The sequence below is a fragment of the Musa acuminata genome, chromosome BXJ2-10 (genome assembly GCF_036884655.1).
Source record: "Musa acuminata AAA Group cultivar baxijiao chromosome BXJ2-10, Cavendish_Baxijiao_AAA, whole genome shotgun sequence".
NCBI classification, from domain to species: Eukaryota; Viridiplantae; Streptophyta; class Magnoliopsida; order Zingiberales; family Musaceae; genus Musa; species Musa acuminata.
Genome location: NC_088347.1, coordinates 1,107,448 through 1,119,815, shown reverse-complemented (window position 1 = coordinate 1,119,815; position 12,368 = coordinate 1,107,448). Strand labels below are relative to the sequence as shown.

Sequence of the window (12,368 nt, the reverse complement as noted above, 5' to 3'; positions counted from 1 at the left end):
AGGTCGGGTCGGGGAGCTCAGCCCGACCCCTCCGACGATCAAGTCAATGGATGGTAAAGGGGGTTTCTTTAGCTAAGTTATCTCCTCTCCCTCTTTCTGTTTAGAATGCAAGGGTATTTATAGGGAAGCTTACTGTTTCCTGATGTGCCCACTTGTAGGGGGCAAGCTTGTACTCCTGGTAGCATCTGACACTGGTGTTGGTATGGCGTGAAGGACCGAGCCTGAGCAGGATGTTTAATGTGCCTCGGTCGACGTTTCGATCCGTTTGACCAGGTGATGTCAGGTCAACCGAGACGTCATCTGGGGCAGCTGACGTCAACCCGAGTCTTATCGCCATTATTATCCTCATCAGTTGCTGCAGCACAAAAAACACCCAATGATTTAAGACTTTCAGTTTCGATGACTAATGATTAAATCCTAATGATTTAATCTATAATGAACGTGCTAAGTTTTTCTTCGACACAACAATACGATGAGCCGTAACAGACATAGAATAGGATTTTGAATTTGGGCTTGATTTTGGAGGCCGAGCAGAACTAAAGTTTTAGTTGGATGTGAACCATGAGTTCTAATTGGATCGAGTTCGGGATAAACCACCTCCGACCCATTTACACCTCCGCGGACGGCGGATCACCATGTCCCTCCCTCTTCGACCTTTTCCCAATCCGATCACCTCTAGCCGCAGGTCTCGTAGCCGGTGGCACGTGCCATGTCAAGTGGTTCTAAGCCGAAAGTAGCAGTCTCAATCCGAGAAAAGCTTGGAAGGTCACAATCCCCTATTGTCTTAATCGTTACCTCCTACCGCACCCCAAGCAAACCTTTTATAATCACCACTATCCCCTATTGTCTTCATCGTTCTCTATTCCTTCCTCCCCCTCCACCCTCAGCCTCCCCAGACACTGTTCCGATTGTATTCTTGTCACTTCTTCCCCTGCCAGAGACCAAAGCAGCTATCTCAGGTGCTCCTCCTTTCACATTCCTCACGCTCGTCTTACTAATTTGTAGCCTCTTTCTCTTAGATTTGCCCCGTGTGATTCCTCATTTTATTCGATTGGGTTTGTTGGTAATATCTCGTTTCTGTTTTCTTTTAGGAATATCGTCAAGCAGGTCGTCGTTTGGATTATGATCTTCGTGGTTCTTGATTGGGTGCTCATGTTGCTTGTTTTTTAATGTTCTACATAAGCTGTAACCATATGTATATAGCGGTTTTCGTGGATAGATCCACTCGTGCGGTAATTCTCGTGTAAGCATTTCGTCGAGCATGAAGTGGCATTGCTTTTTCTAAGATGGATTTGTTGTTTTCTTCTTTCTGTGAACTAAGATTATGGTTGTCGTCACTAGCAATTGTGGTGATACTGTGAAAGAAGCTTTATTGGTCACTTTGCCACGCAACCTGTTATAATATTGCTGTGCGGATACACCCTATAACTGTACTTCGAGTAGAGTAATTTTTTTACTGTGTCAACAAGTCCATTTCCTTGTAATATCTGTATTAAAGTTTATTTCATTGTCCAATGAGGGATAATTGATTTATACATGGTGCTAGACTTTATTATTTACGGCAGTATCAGTAAGTTGATCTGACTCTATTTGTGTTTCTAATTTAGGTGAGACTTAAGTTAATATTTTTTGTGAATTGATAGTGACTCTTTATCTGAAGATGCCCTTTAACACTTTGGTGCTTGGATGATGTTCAAAACCATGGACATAAAAGAAATATAGTTTTCCTACTATGAAGCGGACCTTATGTGTTTTTCAGTAGTGGAGTAAGGTTTGCAATGCCATCATATCATAGACATAGTTGGTTTTGCCTAAGTCGTGCAATATTTTTATTTGTCCGTCGTAAAGGCTCAGCTTCCTCATAACCTTGTAGTTTACAAAAGAGAAGACGGGTTAGTAGAAGTGTTAAACTCGGGACCCAACAAGTAAACATTTCAACAAACATTTGATAGAAAATGCAAAATATGAAGATGAACTTCGTAAGCTCTGAATGATCATATAACAAAGGGTCTAAGACAGTCTGCCGTGCCCAAAAGTCCGCATGAACAAGTGCCCATATGACACAATGACGGAACCAAGGGACGAACCAACCCAAGACACTACCCCAGAGGCCCATCTAGTCATGTGCCACCTAGGTAGCCCCAAGGGGTTGAGATAGCTACCATTTTTGGCCACTATCTACTCATGGAAAACATCTAAAATGACTGGTTGGAGGCCTTGTTTTTGGGCAGTTTTACCTTTGCGCAACGACCACAAATATGCTGTGTTTACAAACCTGAAAAAGCCATAAAATCCAACCAAAATGGAGCTGCTAAGCCTATTATCCCCTTGTAGACTGTTTAATGCATGAACAAAACCAAAGGGCAAGGACATCCATAGACATTACATTGAACACCTTCCCCTTAAACTGTCCGTGACAATCCGGAATGGTATGTTACAAGCACTATTTTCCAGTCTGACAGCTTACCAGTACACAGACCTGTGTAAACCGTGTGGTACATCCGATATTGGACCTTTACCGGGCGGTACAATCCCTGTATCACCCAATATAGGATCGTACTGCCTGGTGTAGAGCGGTATAGGCTCTGAACCAAGTAGTTTCCTTTTTTATTTTGTAAGCCTTTTTAGGCTTTTTTCAAGACTCGTCAAGTAACAGCCTCCTGACACTTGGTACGACATTGGCATGGACCGATATCGTGCTGGTCTGAGCTCTGATGAGTACGATACCAGTATGCAAAACTGCAAACCTTGGTTGAGAGGTTAATGAACTATTTTGTGAATAGAAATTAAATAGAATATATCACATATGTTTTGTTCTACACAATATGTGTGCCCAAATAAATATCAGGTCGATTTGATCTACTCGTGTTTGTATTCAGGATTTAAAAGCATCTATCTGTGCTATCTTGTAATTGTGTACTGATTCTCATTGATCTGCAAAATTCCTGATATTCATGATTTGCATATGACCTTTTTTTCCATTGGGAGATCCTTGATGCTGAATTGACACCCCTTACAGAGTGTCCTTAGCTGCTATCTGGTCAGGAAATTTTCATCAATTGTGGAGCAGTCTCGGAAGTAATTCAACTATCAAGTTTCTCAGGTTTAGTACTGAATGGGTCATATATGTTTTGTTCTAAACAATATGTTTGCTTAAATAAATCTCATGTTGCTTTGATCTACTTGTGTTTGTATTCAGGATTCAAAAGCATATATCTGTGCTATCTTGTAATTGTGTACTGATGCTTGTTGATCTGCAAAATTCCAGATGTTCATGATTTGCAATATGACCTTTTTTCCATTGGGAGATCCTTGATGCCAAATTGACACCCCTTACAGAGTGTCCTTAGCTGCTATCTGGTCAGGAAATTTTCATCAATTGTGGAGCAGTCTCAGAGGCAATTCAACTATCAAGTTTCAGGTTTAGTACTAAATGGGTCACATATGTTTTATAAGTCTCATGCTGATTTGATCTACTTGTGTTTGTATTCAGGATTTAAAAGCATATATCTGTGCTATCTTGTAATTGTGTACTGATGCTCATTGATCTACAAAATTTCAGATGTTCATGATTTGCATATGACCTTTTTTCCATTGGGAGATCCTTGATGCTGAATTGACACCCCTTGCAGAATGTCCTTAGCTTCTATCTGGTCAGGAAATTTTCATCAATTGTGGAGCAGTCTTGGAAGCAATTCAACCATCAAGTTTCTCAGGTTAAGTACTAAATGTGTCCCTGACAAATCATTTGATGCTAGGAGATGCCCACTACGACAGTTGACAAATGTAGTAGAAGAACTGAGACAGGAGCCACAGAGTTTTATTGCATCATGTGGCTGCCATGACTGGAGACTTGAGAAAGTGACAATTGCGTCAACAACAAATTTGAATACCCATCAGCAAGAAATTCATGAACTTAAAGCTGTTCAGTGTTACAATATCCAAGAAAGTACTCTCAAGAAATCTGTTGACCGTCCTGCAACTATCCTCGTTTTTTATATTGAAACCACTGGGTTCAGTCATCAAAATGAAAGGATTATTGAGTTTGCACTTCGTGATCTTATTGGTGGCAAGAACAGTACATTCCAAACCCTTGTAAATCCTGAAAAAGATGTACTGAATGCATTTGTTCATGGAATTGACACATCTATGGTCAACAGGCGTGATGTCCCAACGTATGTATCTCTAATCTTGAAGGATTCAGATTTGCTTATCTTCTTGCCAGTATTTATGTTGGAGCAAACAAATCAATTTACAGAATTCTCAAATGTGGACCTCTGGAAGCTGCTTTTATCTAGCAAGTTAAAAATTAATGTTGCTGTTGAGTGTTATTAACTAGACAAAGAATTTTTAACAACATGATTTTTTTAATTAATTGCTTTCATTTTTTTTTATTGTGCTAGAATTAGTAATCATATTGTCTCAATTATTTTCAGTCACATGAAATCAGATATGCATGCACATGCACAATTTATCAGGCGTATGCAGACAATACTGTTCAACAGTTTGGAATATTTGTTTTGATCTTCATAGTTGTAAGCCATGTGCATGATTTGGAAAAGTTTATATTTGTTTTAAGTGATGTTGTATCTTAAGGCTTCATATTGTATGTTAAGGCTCTGTTTGATTTTTCTTTTTGAAATATGCATTATGTAGTGGGTATTGCACTTTCCTTTGGATTTTAGTTTAGTTATCTGATCACAGGCAATTTTTTGTTGTCGTTCATCAGTCAAGGAGGTCCTTATTGATGGCATGATACATAAAATCATGGTATCTTGCAATAGAAATATGAAGCAATTACTATAAGACTGTAATTTTGCTTTGTGATATTATGTTACAGCATATTGGAAGTTGTGATGGGAACAAAAATTGTTGTATTAACTAAGGTACTGCATTTATTTTGAGGGCAATCATTGCTGTTATTGTTTTTTTGAAAGATGATTGGCTGCTGATATCCAGCATGTGTAATACATGTGAAAAATGCTTTTGAAGAAACATTTGCTTTATATAACTTTTTCTGAACTTTTGATATTTCATGTCTATGCTGGTGCTTTGAAGAGCTTCTTTAATAAATTTTTTAATTCCTGTATCTTGCTTTCATTATGTTAACATAGATTTAGGGAGTTGCTTCCTGTCCTACTTCAATATGTTCGGAGCCGCCAAGTGGCAGGAAGGCCGGTTTTGTGGGTTGCTCACAATGGACGTAAGTTTGATGTACCTTTCATCATCAAAGAATTCCAGCGCTGTTTGGTGGAGATTCCAGCAGATTGGATGTTTGTTGACACTCTTCCTCTTGCACGCCAATTGATGAAGCCAGATGGTAGGTCATTGTTTTATCTATTTTATTTCTTCTATGGTAAATCTCTTTCCAGTTTAAAATTTGTTGATTGTATTTTAATGCCAATGTACATTGCACGGTTTTTAATTTCAATATGTACTGCTCGGTATAGGTGGTGTACCGGTCCAAGAGCCTCTCGGCATGCTGACCGCCTGCTACCGAGTGGTACCAAATCTTTGCCCTCGGCATGCTGACCGCCTGCTACCGAGTGGTACCAAATCTTTGCCCTCGTAGCGGGTGATATGGGGCTGTATCGGGTGGTACTGTCAAAATTTTGACTATTACTGACCTATACCGAGCATTACTGATCAATTTCAACCATTACCAACCTATACCAGGCGGTAACGGTCGAAATCGACCGTTACTGACCTTTTAGCTATTTTAGCTAAAATAGCTGAAAACACTAATACAATATGTATTAGAGTTTTCAGCTATTTTAGGTGTACCATTCGGTACGCCTTGGCATACCGTCAGTATGCCTCGGTACGTATTGTACTGATCAACACTCGGTATATAAGTACAGATCAAAATTGTGAACCTTGGTTTATTACACTAACCAGAATAAAAGAGTATTTCAACAGAAATAATATACTCCCTTCTATTTGATAACTCCTAGAACCTATAGCTTCAAGAATATGTTCCGATGTCTAACTATTGTTGTGGTCATTATTAAAACAATTAGCTCTTAAATAGACATGCCATAGTTTTTGTCTTATTTAATTAGGTCACATTTAGTTCTTCATTTTACAAGTAAGTTACTAGAAACATATGGCGGTGTAGGTCACAAGCCATAACTATCAATTGAGTTTCTTGATTAGTTAGTGTCATGCAGATTGCAATAACTGTAAAATCTAGAAAGAGTTTTGGCAATTCTTGGATTTTAGTGTATTATTTTAGGTTAAATTTTTTTTTATCTTGATATATGTCAATTTAGGGTTATCTTGAAAGTCTATATTGCATTTTTATAATCTGTATAGCATTTCTATTCTACCGTTTCTACCGTCTTGTGCAGTCAAAATTTGTTAGATTTGCTTTGTGAATGTAATTGGCTGATAATCCATGAGAATTGAGACGATACTTCAAATTTCAGAAATAACTTCAAGTTCAATATGTTATCTCGATCTTGATTCTCTTACACCTTTAATCCCCCTGGTGGATATGCCTCTATCGCATAGTTATTCAGGAAATCTTGATAGGTTAAACGTATTTAGGATGCTTTGGATTTGACCAGGGTTAGACAGAATCAGGAGGTTTGGATTAGGCTTATATGGGTTTGGATCATAAATAGGTTAGACGCAATAGTCCCTGAGTGAAAATTTATTCAGCAGGTTCTGTTCTACAACCTTATACAATCAAATCTTGTTCAGATTTGCTTTGTGAATGTAATTGGCTGGTAAATCATGAGTAAGGCCTACAGAGGAACAGAAAATAGTTGGGAAATTAAAACATGACCATTGAGACGGTAATGAATATTTTGAATTTCAGAAATAACTCCAAGTGCAGTATGTCATCTCGATCTTGATTCTGTTATTCATCCTTAATCACCCTTGTGGATATGACCCTATCATGTGGTAATTCAGGAAATCTTGCTAGGTTAAACTCATTCAGGATGCTTTTGATTTGACCAGGGACATCAATACTTGACTTCAAATCTATAAGAACCCAACACGACTAGCGGGTATCTTTTAGGCTTATATGGGTTAGGGTCACAAACAGATTAGACACAATAAGCCCAAGTGGTAAAAAAATTTAGGAATTGGCACAACTGACCTGAATCAACCAATTGATTGTCTTGTTATATGTGTTAAACATGCCATTTTTAGATAAGTTTGTGAATGTTATTATTATAAATAGGTCTTACTGGATTGATTATTGTCTGTGTCAAGTTTAGGTATGCAAGTATTTCAAATCTTGTTAAGAATGGGTTAATCATGTTATCCTTTATGTGATTCACATTGACTGAACTGAGTTCTAGTTTGCTCTTTGACATATGATTGATAGATCAGGTTAAGGCATGGTATACTTAAGTTAACCTGAAGTGACCTGTTGACACCCCTAGATCTGACCTGATTTTGCCAAATTTGAGCCTAGCACTAGTTTAGGATTAGTTGAATTTGGAACACTCTCAATAAATCACGTGCAACTCTTAGCTCTATATAAACACCAGTGATGTTTGTGCTTCTACTGTACTTCAGTATCTTTTACTGGTTATGGGAAACAAGGAATCAAATACTAATTGGACTGCTACAAACCAAGGATCATTCAGGACCATATAGGATGGTGTTGGTCAGTAAGTGTTTACTATATTTTTTTTGTTGATATCAGGCGGTATGAATTGGTAATCTGATATATCCATATCATACTGAGATAATAGGTCATTGAAAATTTGAAATCAATATCATATCAAGATCTAAATACTTGATGGGGAATCGGGAAATAGCCAAATATATGTCAAGGTTAATCAGTAACTTATGTGATTTAATTGAATCTGTTTTGTTTCTTCTTTAATTTTGCAGGAACAAAGCTTACTTCCTCCTCATTAAAGGCACTACGTGAGCACTACCAAATTCCTTTGGTTGGACCAGCACACAGAGCAATGCAGGATGTCACGACACTCTGCTACGTGCTCCAGAAAATTACTTTCGATCTAAAACTGTCTATTCCTGAGCTCATGGATAGAGCTTTCCGGGCTTCGGACTTTGTGAAACTTCCTCTTGAGAAATAAGATGGAGGTGTCCAACTCAAAAGCAAAACTAAAAAACATGCGTTAGTTATTAACCTTAACTCTGGAATCATTGTTGTATCTGTCACCATTCAATAGGTGGTTTCTGGTAATTTTCCTCGTTACCATTATGGTAATGAATTTATTTATCATTTCATTTAGTATACCTCCATGATTGAATGAGAATTCTAGTTGTCTTAAATGCTAAAAATATTGTGAGAATGTTAATCCTAAATTATTTTTACTCGATATTATTTGTGTGCTCAATTTTCTTGTTGAAAGGAATTTCAATAAGTATTGATAAAATTGGCAAGTCAGCTGGTTTTTTGCCCTTTGGTTTGACCAAAGGATGAATTAATTTAGTCTTATTTTCTTTCCCTCGTTTTGCACGTAAAGACGAACTCGTGACAGAAACATGTCAAAGAAGTAAACCCTTTTTATTAACCCTTATTTTATCCATTTCTGGTACGAACTAACTTGTACGTGGAGAAAACTATACTTACTGTCAATGAACCTCTTTTCAATGATCTACCATGCATATTGTATACTATTTTTCAATATAATTTTTTAGATATTTTACACACTTATGCAACAAAAGATTAGTTACAAAACTCTATATCCACCATCCCGTTCTGTCTATGATTGCTCTAGCTATCTTGCTCTTTTTAAATCATCCCACGTTAACTCAGAATTAGCTATTATAATCATTAAGGAGTAGATTTAGTGAGCGCCAAATATACAGGAGGGGTTACAAATCAGTGGAAAGATTGAGAACACCGTGGTGGTAAAAAATAAGCATAATCAATAATAAATATGTAAGTTATCAACTAGTAGGAACAGAGGCGTCCATGAATCACCCCGGAATCATGTACAAATCATAAGAACTTGGTTATGCTGATGCGGATTTTGCTGGATGTAGTTTAGATAGAAAAAACATATTCGGAATATGTCAAGTTTTAGGACATGCACTCGTTTCTTGGTCATCCAAGAAATAAAACTCAATTGCATTATCTACAACTGAAGCTAAGTACTGCAAGTGCATGCTGTGCTCAAGTTATATGGATGAAAAATACTTTAAAGGACTATGGAATTGACCTAAAAAACATACCTATAAAGTGTGAGTAGTGCTCACTACCTGTAGGCAGTGGCACCACCCAGCTAGCAATAGCACCGCCAGTTGTCATGGGTGGCAGGCAGTAGCACTGCCCAGCTAGCGGTGCCACAGCCCGCAACCTACCCCTTATAAACCCCAAGTTAGGGTCGGCGGTAGAACCAACCCTAACACATTCTACACTCCTCTAAACAGTACCAAATCTCTTGCTCTCCCTCTAGCTACTCCAAAATACCCATCTCCTACTAAATCAGGGATCAATCTCCGACATCCTTTTGAAGATCACTAGAAGGAAAAACTACTAAAGTAATCTTTACACCAAATTGATTCTCCTTTGTATTACTTGTTCTTGCTCCTTTTTTGCCTTTATTATTGTAGTCTCAATGGGTTCTAGAAGAGCCTCTAGGAATAAAGGGAAGAGGAGATTAGATAAAAATTATGACTCCCTACTTTTCGATTCTAATTAACATGCCCTAAAATTTTCATCCATAGAGTCTAGACATGTTCGGGTAAATATGTTCATTTAGACGAAATAAGTGATTTGGAACCTATTCAATGGTTTGCTAATCTAGATATTCTCCCAATCCTTCAAATGAGTGAACCTATCTACCCTAAACTTGTTAGGCTATTTTATAATAATTTACATATAGATGAAGATGAAAGGGTATCTAATTATCTATTAGGACATCATATACCCATTACGGATAGAACCATTTGCAACATCATAGGAATTTCGATAAAAGACAGAGAGTGTTATTTTAGAGGATAATGGGATGAAGAAATAGTTGGGACTACTTACGTTGATGCCTTAGGAATAATTTTTGGCAATCCTAACTTAATGATTCTTCCAAAAAGCTGCGAACATTTACTACCTTTAAGCACCAAAATATTTCATCACATCTTGATAAGTATCATTCTCCCAAAACAATATCGTGATGAAGTAAGCCAAATGGAACTAGGTATCATGTATTAGATTATGAAGGGACATAACAATTGTTTTGATTACCTAATCCAATAAAACATGATTAAACTATCAAAAAAGGACATGATGCTTCCATATGGTGGCTTAATCACAAGACTACTCCATGCCAATGATATTGCCATTCCACCCGACGAAGAAGACATAAAACTATATAGATTCAGTATCATAAATAGAAATCTACTTCGACGAATGAGATGTACATTCAGAAATGGTATATGAACTAGACTTCCTAGAATGACTGATCCCCTCCAACTTGAACCAAAACCTGAAACACCAATTTTTAAGGGTAATCTATCTCCTCCAACTGGTCCATGAGGAATCACCTCCAGTAGAGCAAGCACCTCCCTCATCTATCGACGACATAGGGACTCGGATGGCTCGGTTTGAACAATGTCAAGATCGACTTGAACAATGCCAAGATCAAATTTTGATTGAGTTACAGCAGATTCATCAACAACTCAATACCATGTTTAGACATTTTGACTGGCCACCACCTGAATAATTAATTATTACTTTTTGCTGATGATAAAGGAGGAGAAATGAATGAATCCCTTTCTTTTATTCTGCTTACTTTGATGTTGTAATCCTATGTTGTTTACCTTGATGTTGTAAACTTAAAATGCTATTTACTTTTATGATTGCAATTATGTGCTTTGATTTCCATGTTATCTCTTCAAATGATGAGTATGATAATGCAATATCGTGCTTACTTTGATGCTGAAAATTTCTGTAATTTTGACTTGAAAATGGATGTCATGCCTTGACATCATTTCTATCAACGAATATGTGGTATCATCTTTAGATTTGGTAAATCATGAAGTGTATGATGATAATAAGTCTAAATTATCAATTTGATGCTTGAATTGAAAGGCGTTGAATTTAATAGTGTCTTTTCTCAATTATGACATATAGATAGGGGGAGTTAAGATTAACTCCATCACCAATTGGTTGTCATCATCAAAAAGGGGGAGATTGTTGAATCTTTAATTTTGATAATGAAATCAATTGGTAAATTATTTGATCTAATCCATGTGTTGAGATAAGTGTGCAGGATTAACTATAATAACAGTAAGGCATAAAGCAGATGATGGGCCGGAGTCGAAGACTCGGACGATATACCGGGAGCTCGCCGAGAGTTCATCGTGAGATCACCGGAAGCACGCTGGAAGACTCACCGAAAGCTCGTCGAGAGATCGCCAGAAGCACACCAGAAGACTAGCTAAGAGTTGGTTGGGAGTTCGCTGGAAGCTCGCCAGAAGACTCACCGAGAAGTTCGTCGGAGGATCGCCGAGTGAAAAATCGACGTACCAGACCATGCTTTCCTTAATCGTAGTTAGAACGATAATTAGAGTTGATTTGGGAGGTAATCCCATCATCTATGTTAGGGGCCAACTGGGCTCAAAGCTAGGATGGTTTGGACCGAATACAAGGCCCAACCAGGTTGTTGGACTCTGACCAGCAGTGGCACCGCCTCGAAGACCCAGTCTCCTAGGTGGTCTGGGTGGTGGAATTGCCTAGACTAGGCAGTGGTACCACTGGCAGTTAATGCTGCTAGCGGTGGTACCGCCAGAGCTCGGTCTCCGAGCTCTGTTAGGTGGTGGTACCGCCCAGTGTCAGACTACAGGTGATAGTACCGCCCAGTAATGGCGGTGGTACCTCTAGTACCCCGGAAATCCAAGATGATACACTTTTTGGCTCCATTTTTTAAAGCCATTGGGGCCTATAAATACCCCACCCTTTTTTGCATGAAAAGGCACCGAAGTGTGATTATAATCTTGAATCTTTGGGGTGTAAAAGTGCTAGAGTTTTCCTCCTCCCTCTCTTAGTTTTGTAACCATTCAAGAAAGAGGAGTAAGGCTTGTAAGGTTTCTCTCCTAAACCCGACAAAAGGAGAAAGAGCTGTAAAAGGTGATTGGTCTTCACTTATTGAAAGAAGGCCTTTAGTGGACATCAGTGACCTCGACAGAAGAGGAATCCGAAAGTGGATGTAGGTCACATTGATCGAACCACTCTAAATTCTGGTTTGCATTTCATTTTGAGCAATTTACTTTAACTGCAAATCATTTTATAGCAAACTGCTTCTCCTCATCATCTTGCTTTCACTATGCTTACGCTCTCTTACGTTTTAAGTTACTATCTTTCTAAATCGATTTCCATCGAACGTACGAAATATTTTACAAAATCAAAAAAAAATTTGCTGCACTAATTCACCCCC

The 12,368-nt window shown here is 38.0% G+C and overlaps 1 protein-coding gene across 11 annotated transcripts; it reads left to right on the top strand.

Annotated features, from left to right (window-relative positions):
* The first annotated feature begins 612 nt into the window (after positions 1-612).
* LOC135585976 (exonuclease DPD1, chloroplastic/mitochondrial-like) lies at positions 613-8,309 on the top strand. Of its 11 annotated transcripts, none has more exons than XM_065130637.1 (7): positions 613-959; positions 1,092-1,243; positions 3,020-3,103; positions 3,269-3,421; positions 3,633-4,175; positions 5,115-5,320; positions 7,855-8,309. In XM_065130637.1, exons 5-7 carry the CDS (start codon positions 3,634-3,636, stop codon positions 8,061-8,063), a joined length of 957 nt encoding a protein of 318 aa, XP_064986709.1. In that variant the 5' UTR covers positions 613-959; positions 1,092-1,243; positions 3,020-3,103; positions 3,269-3,421; position 3,633; the 3' UTR covers positions 8,064-8,309. The 11 variants fall into 11 exon arrangements, with proteins under 11 accessions (XP_064986709.1, XP_064986704.1, XP_064986703.1 ...); XM_065130632.1 differs by having other exon boundaries at positions 614-959; positions 1,092-1,232; positions 3,563-4,175; XM_065130631.1 differs by having other exon boundaries at positions 614-959; positions 3,563-4,175.
* The last annotated feature ends 4,059 nt before the right edge of the window (positions 8,310-12,368 follow it).

Coding starts and splice junctions, on each gene's coding strand:
- LOC135585976 (XM_065130637.1), top strand. CDS start 3,634: ATGTCCTTAGCTTCTATCTGGTCAGGAAATTTTCATCAATTGTGGAGC. Junction 4,176..5,114: donor AACAGGCGTGATGTCCCAAC/GTATGTATCTCT, acceptor ATGTTAACATAG/ATTTAGGGAGTTGCTTCCTG. Junction 5,321..7,854: donor CCAATTGATGAAGCCAGATG/GTAGGTCATTGT, acceptor TTAATTTTGCAG/GAACAAAGCTTACTTCCTCC.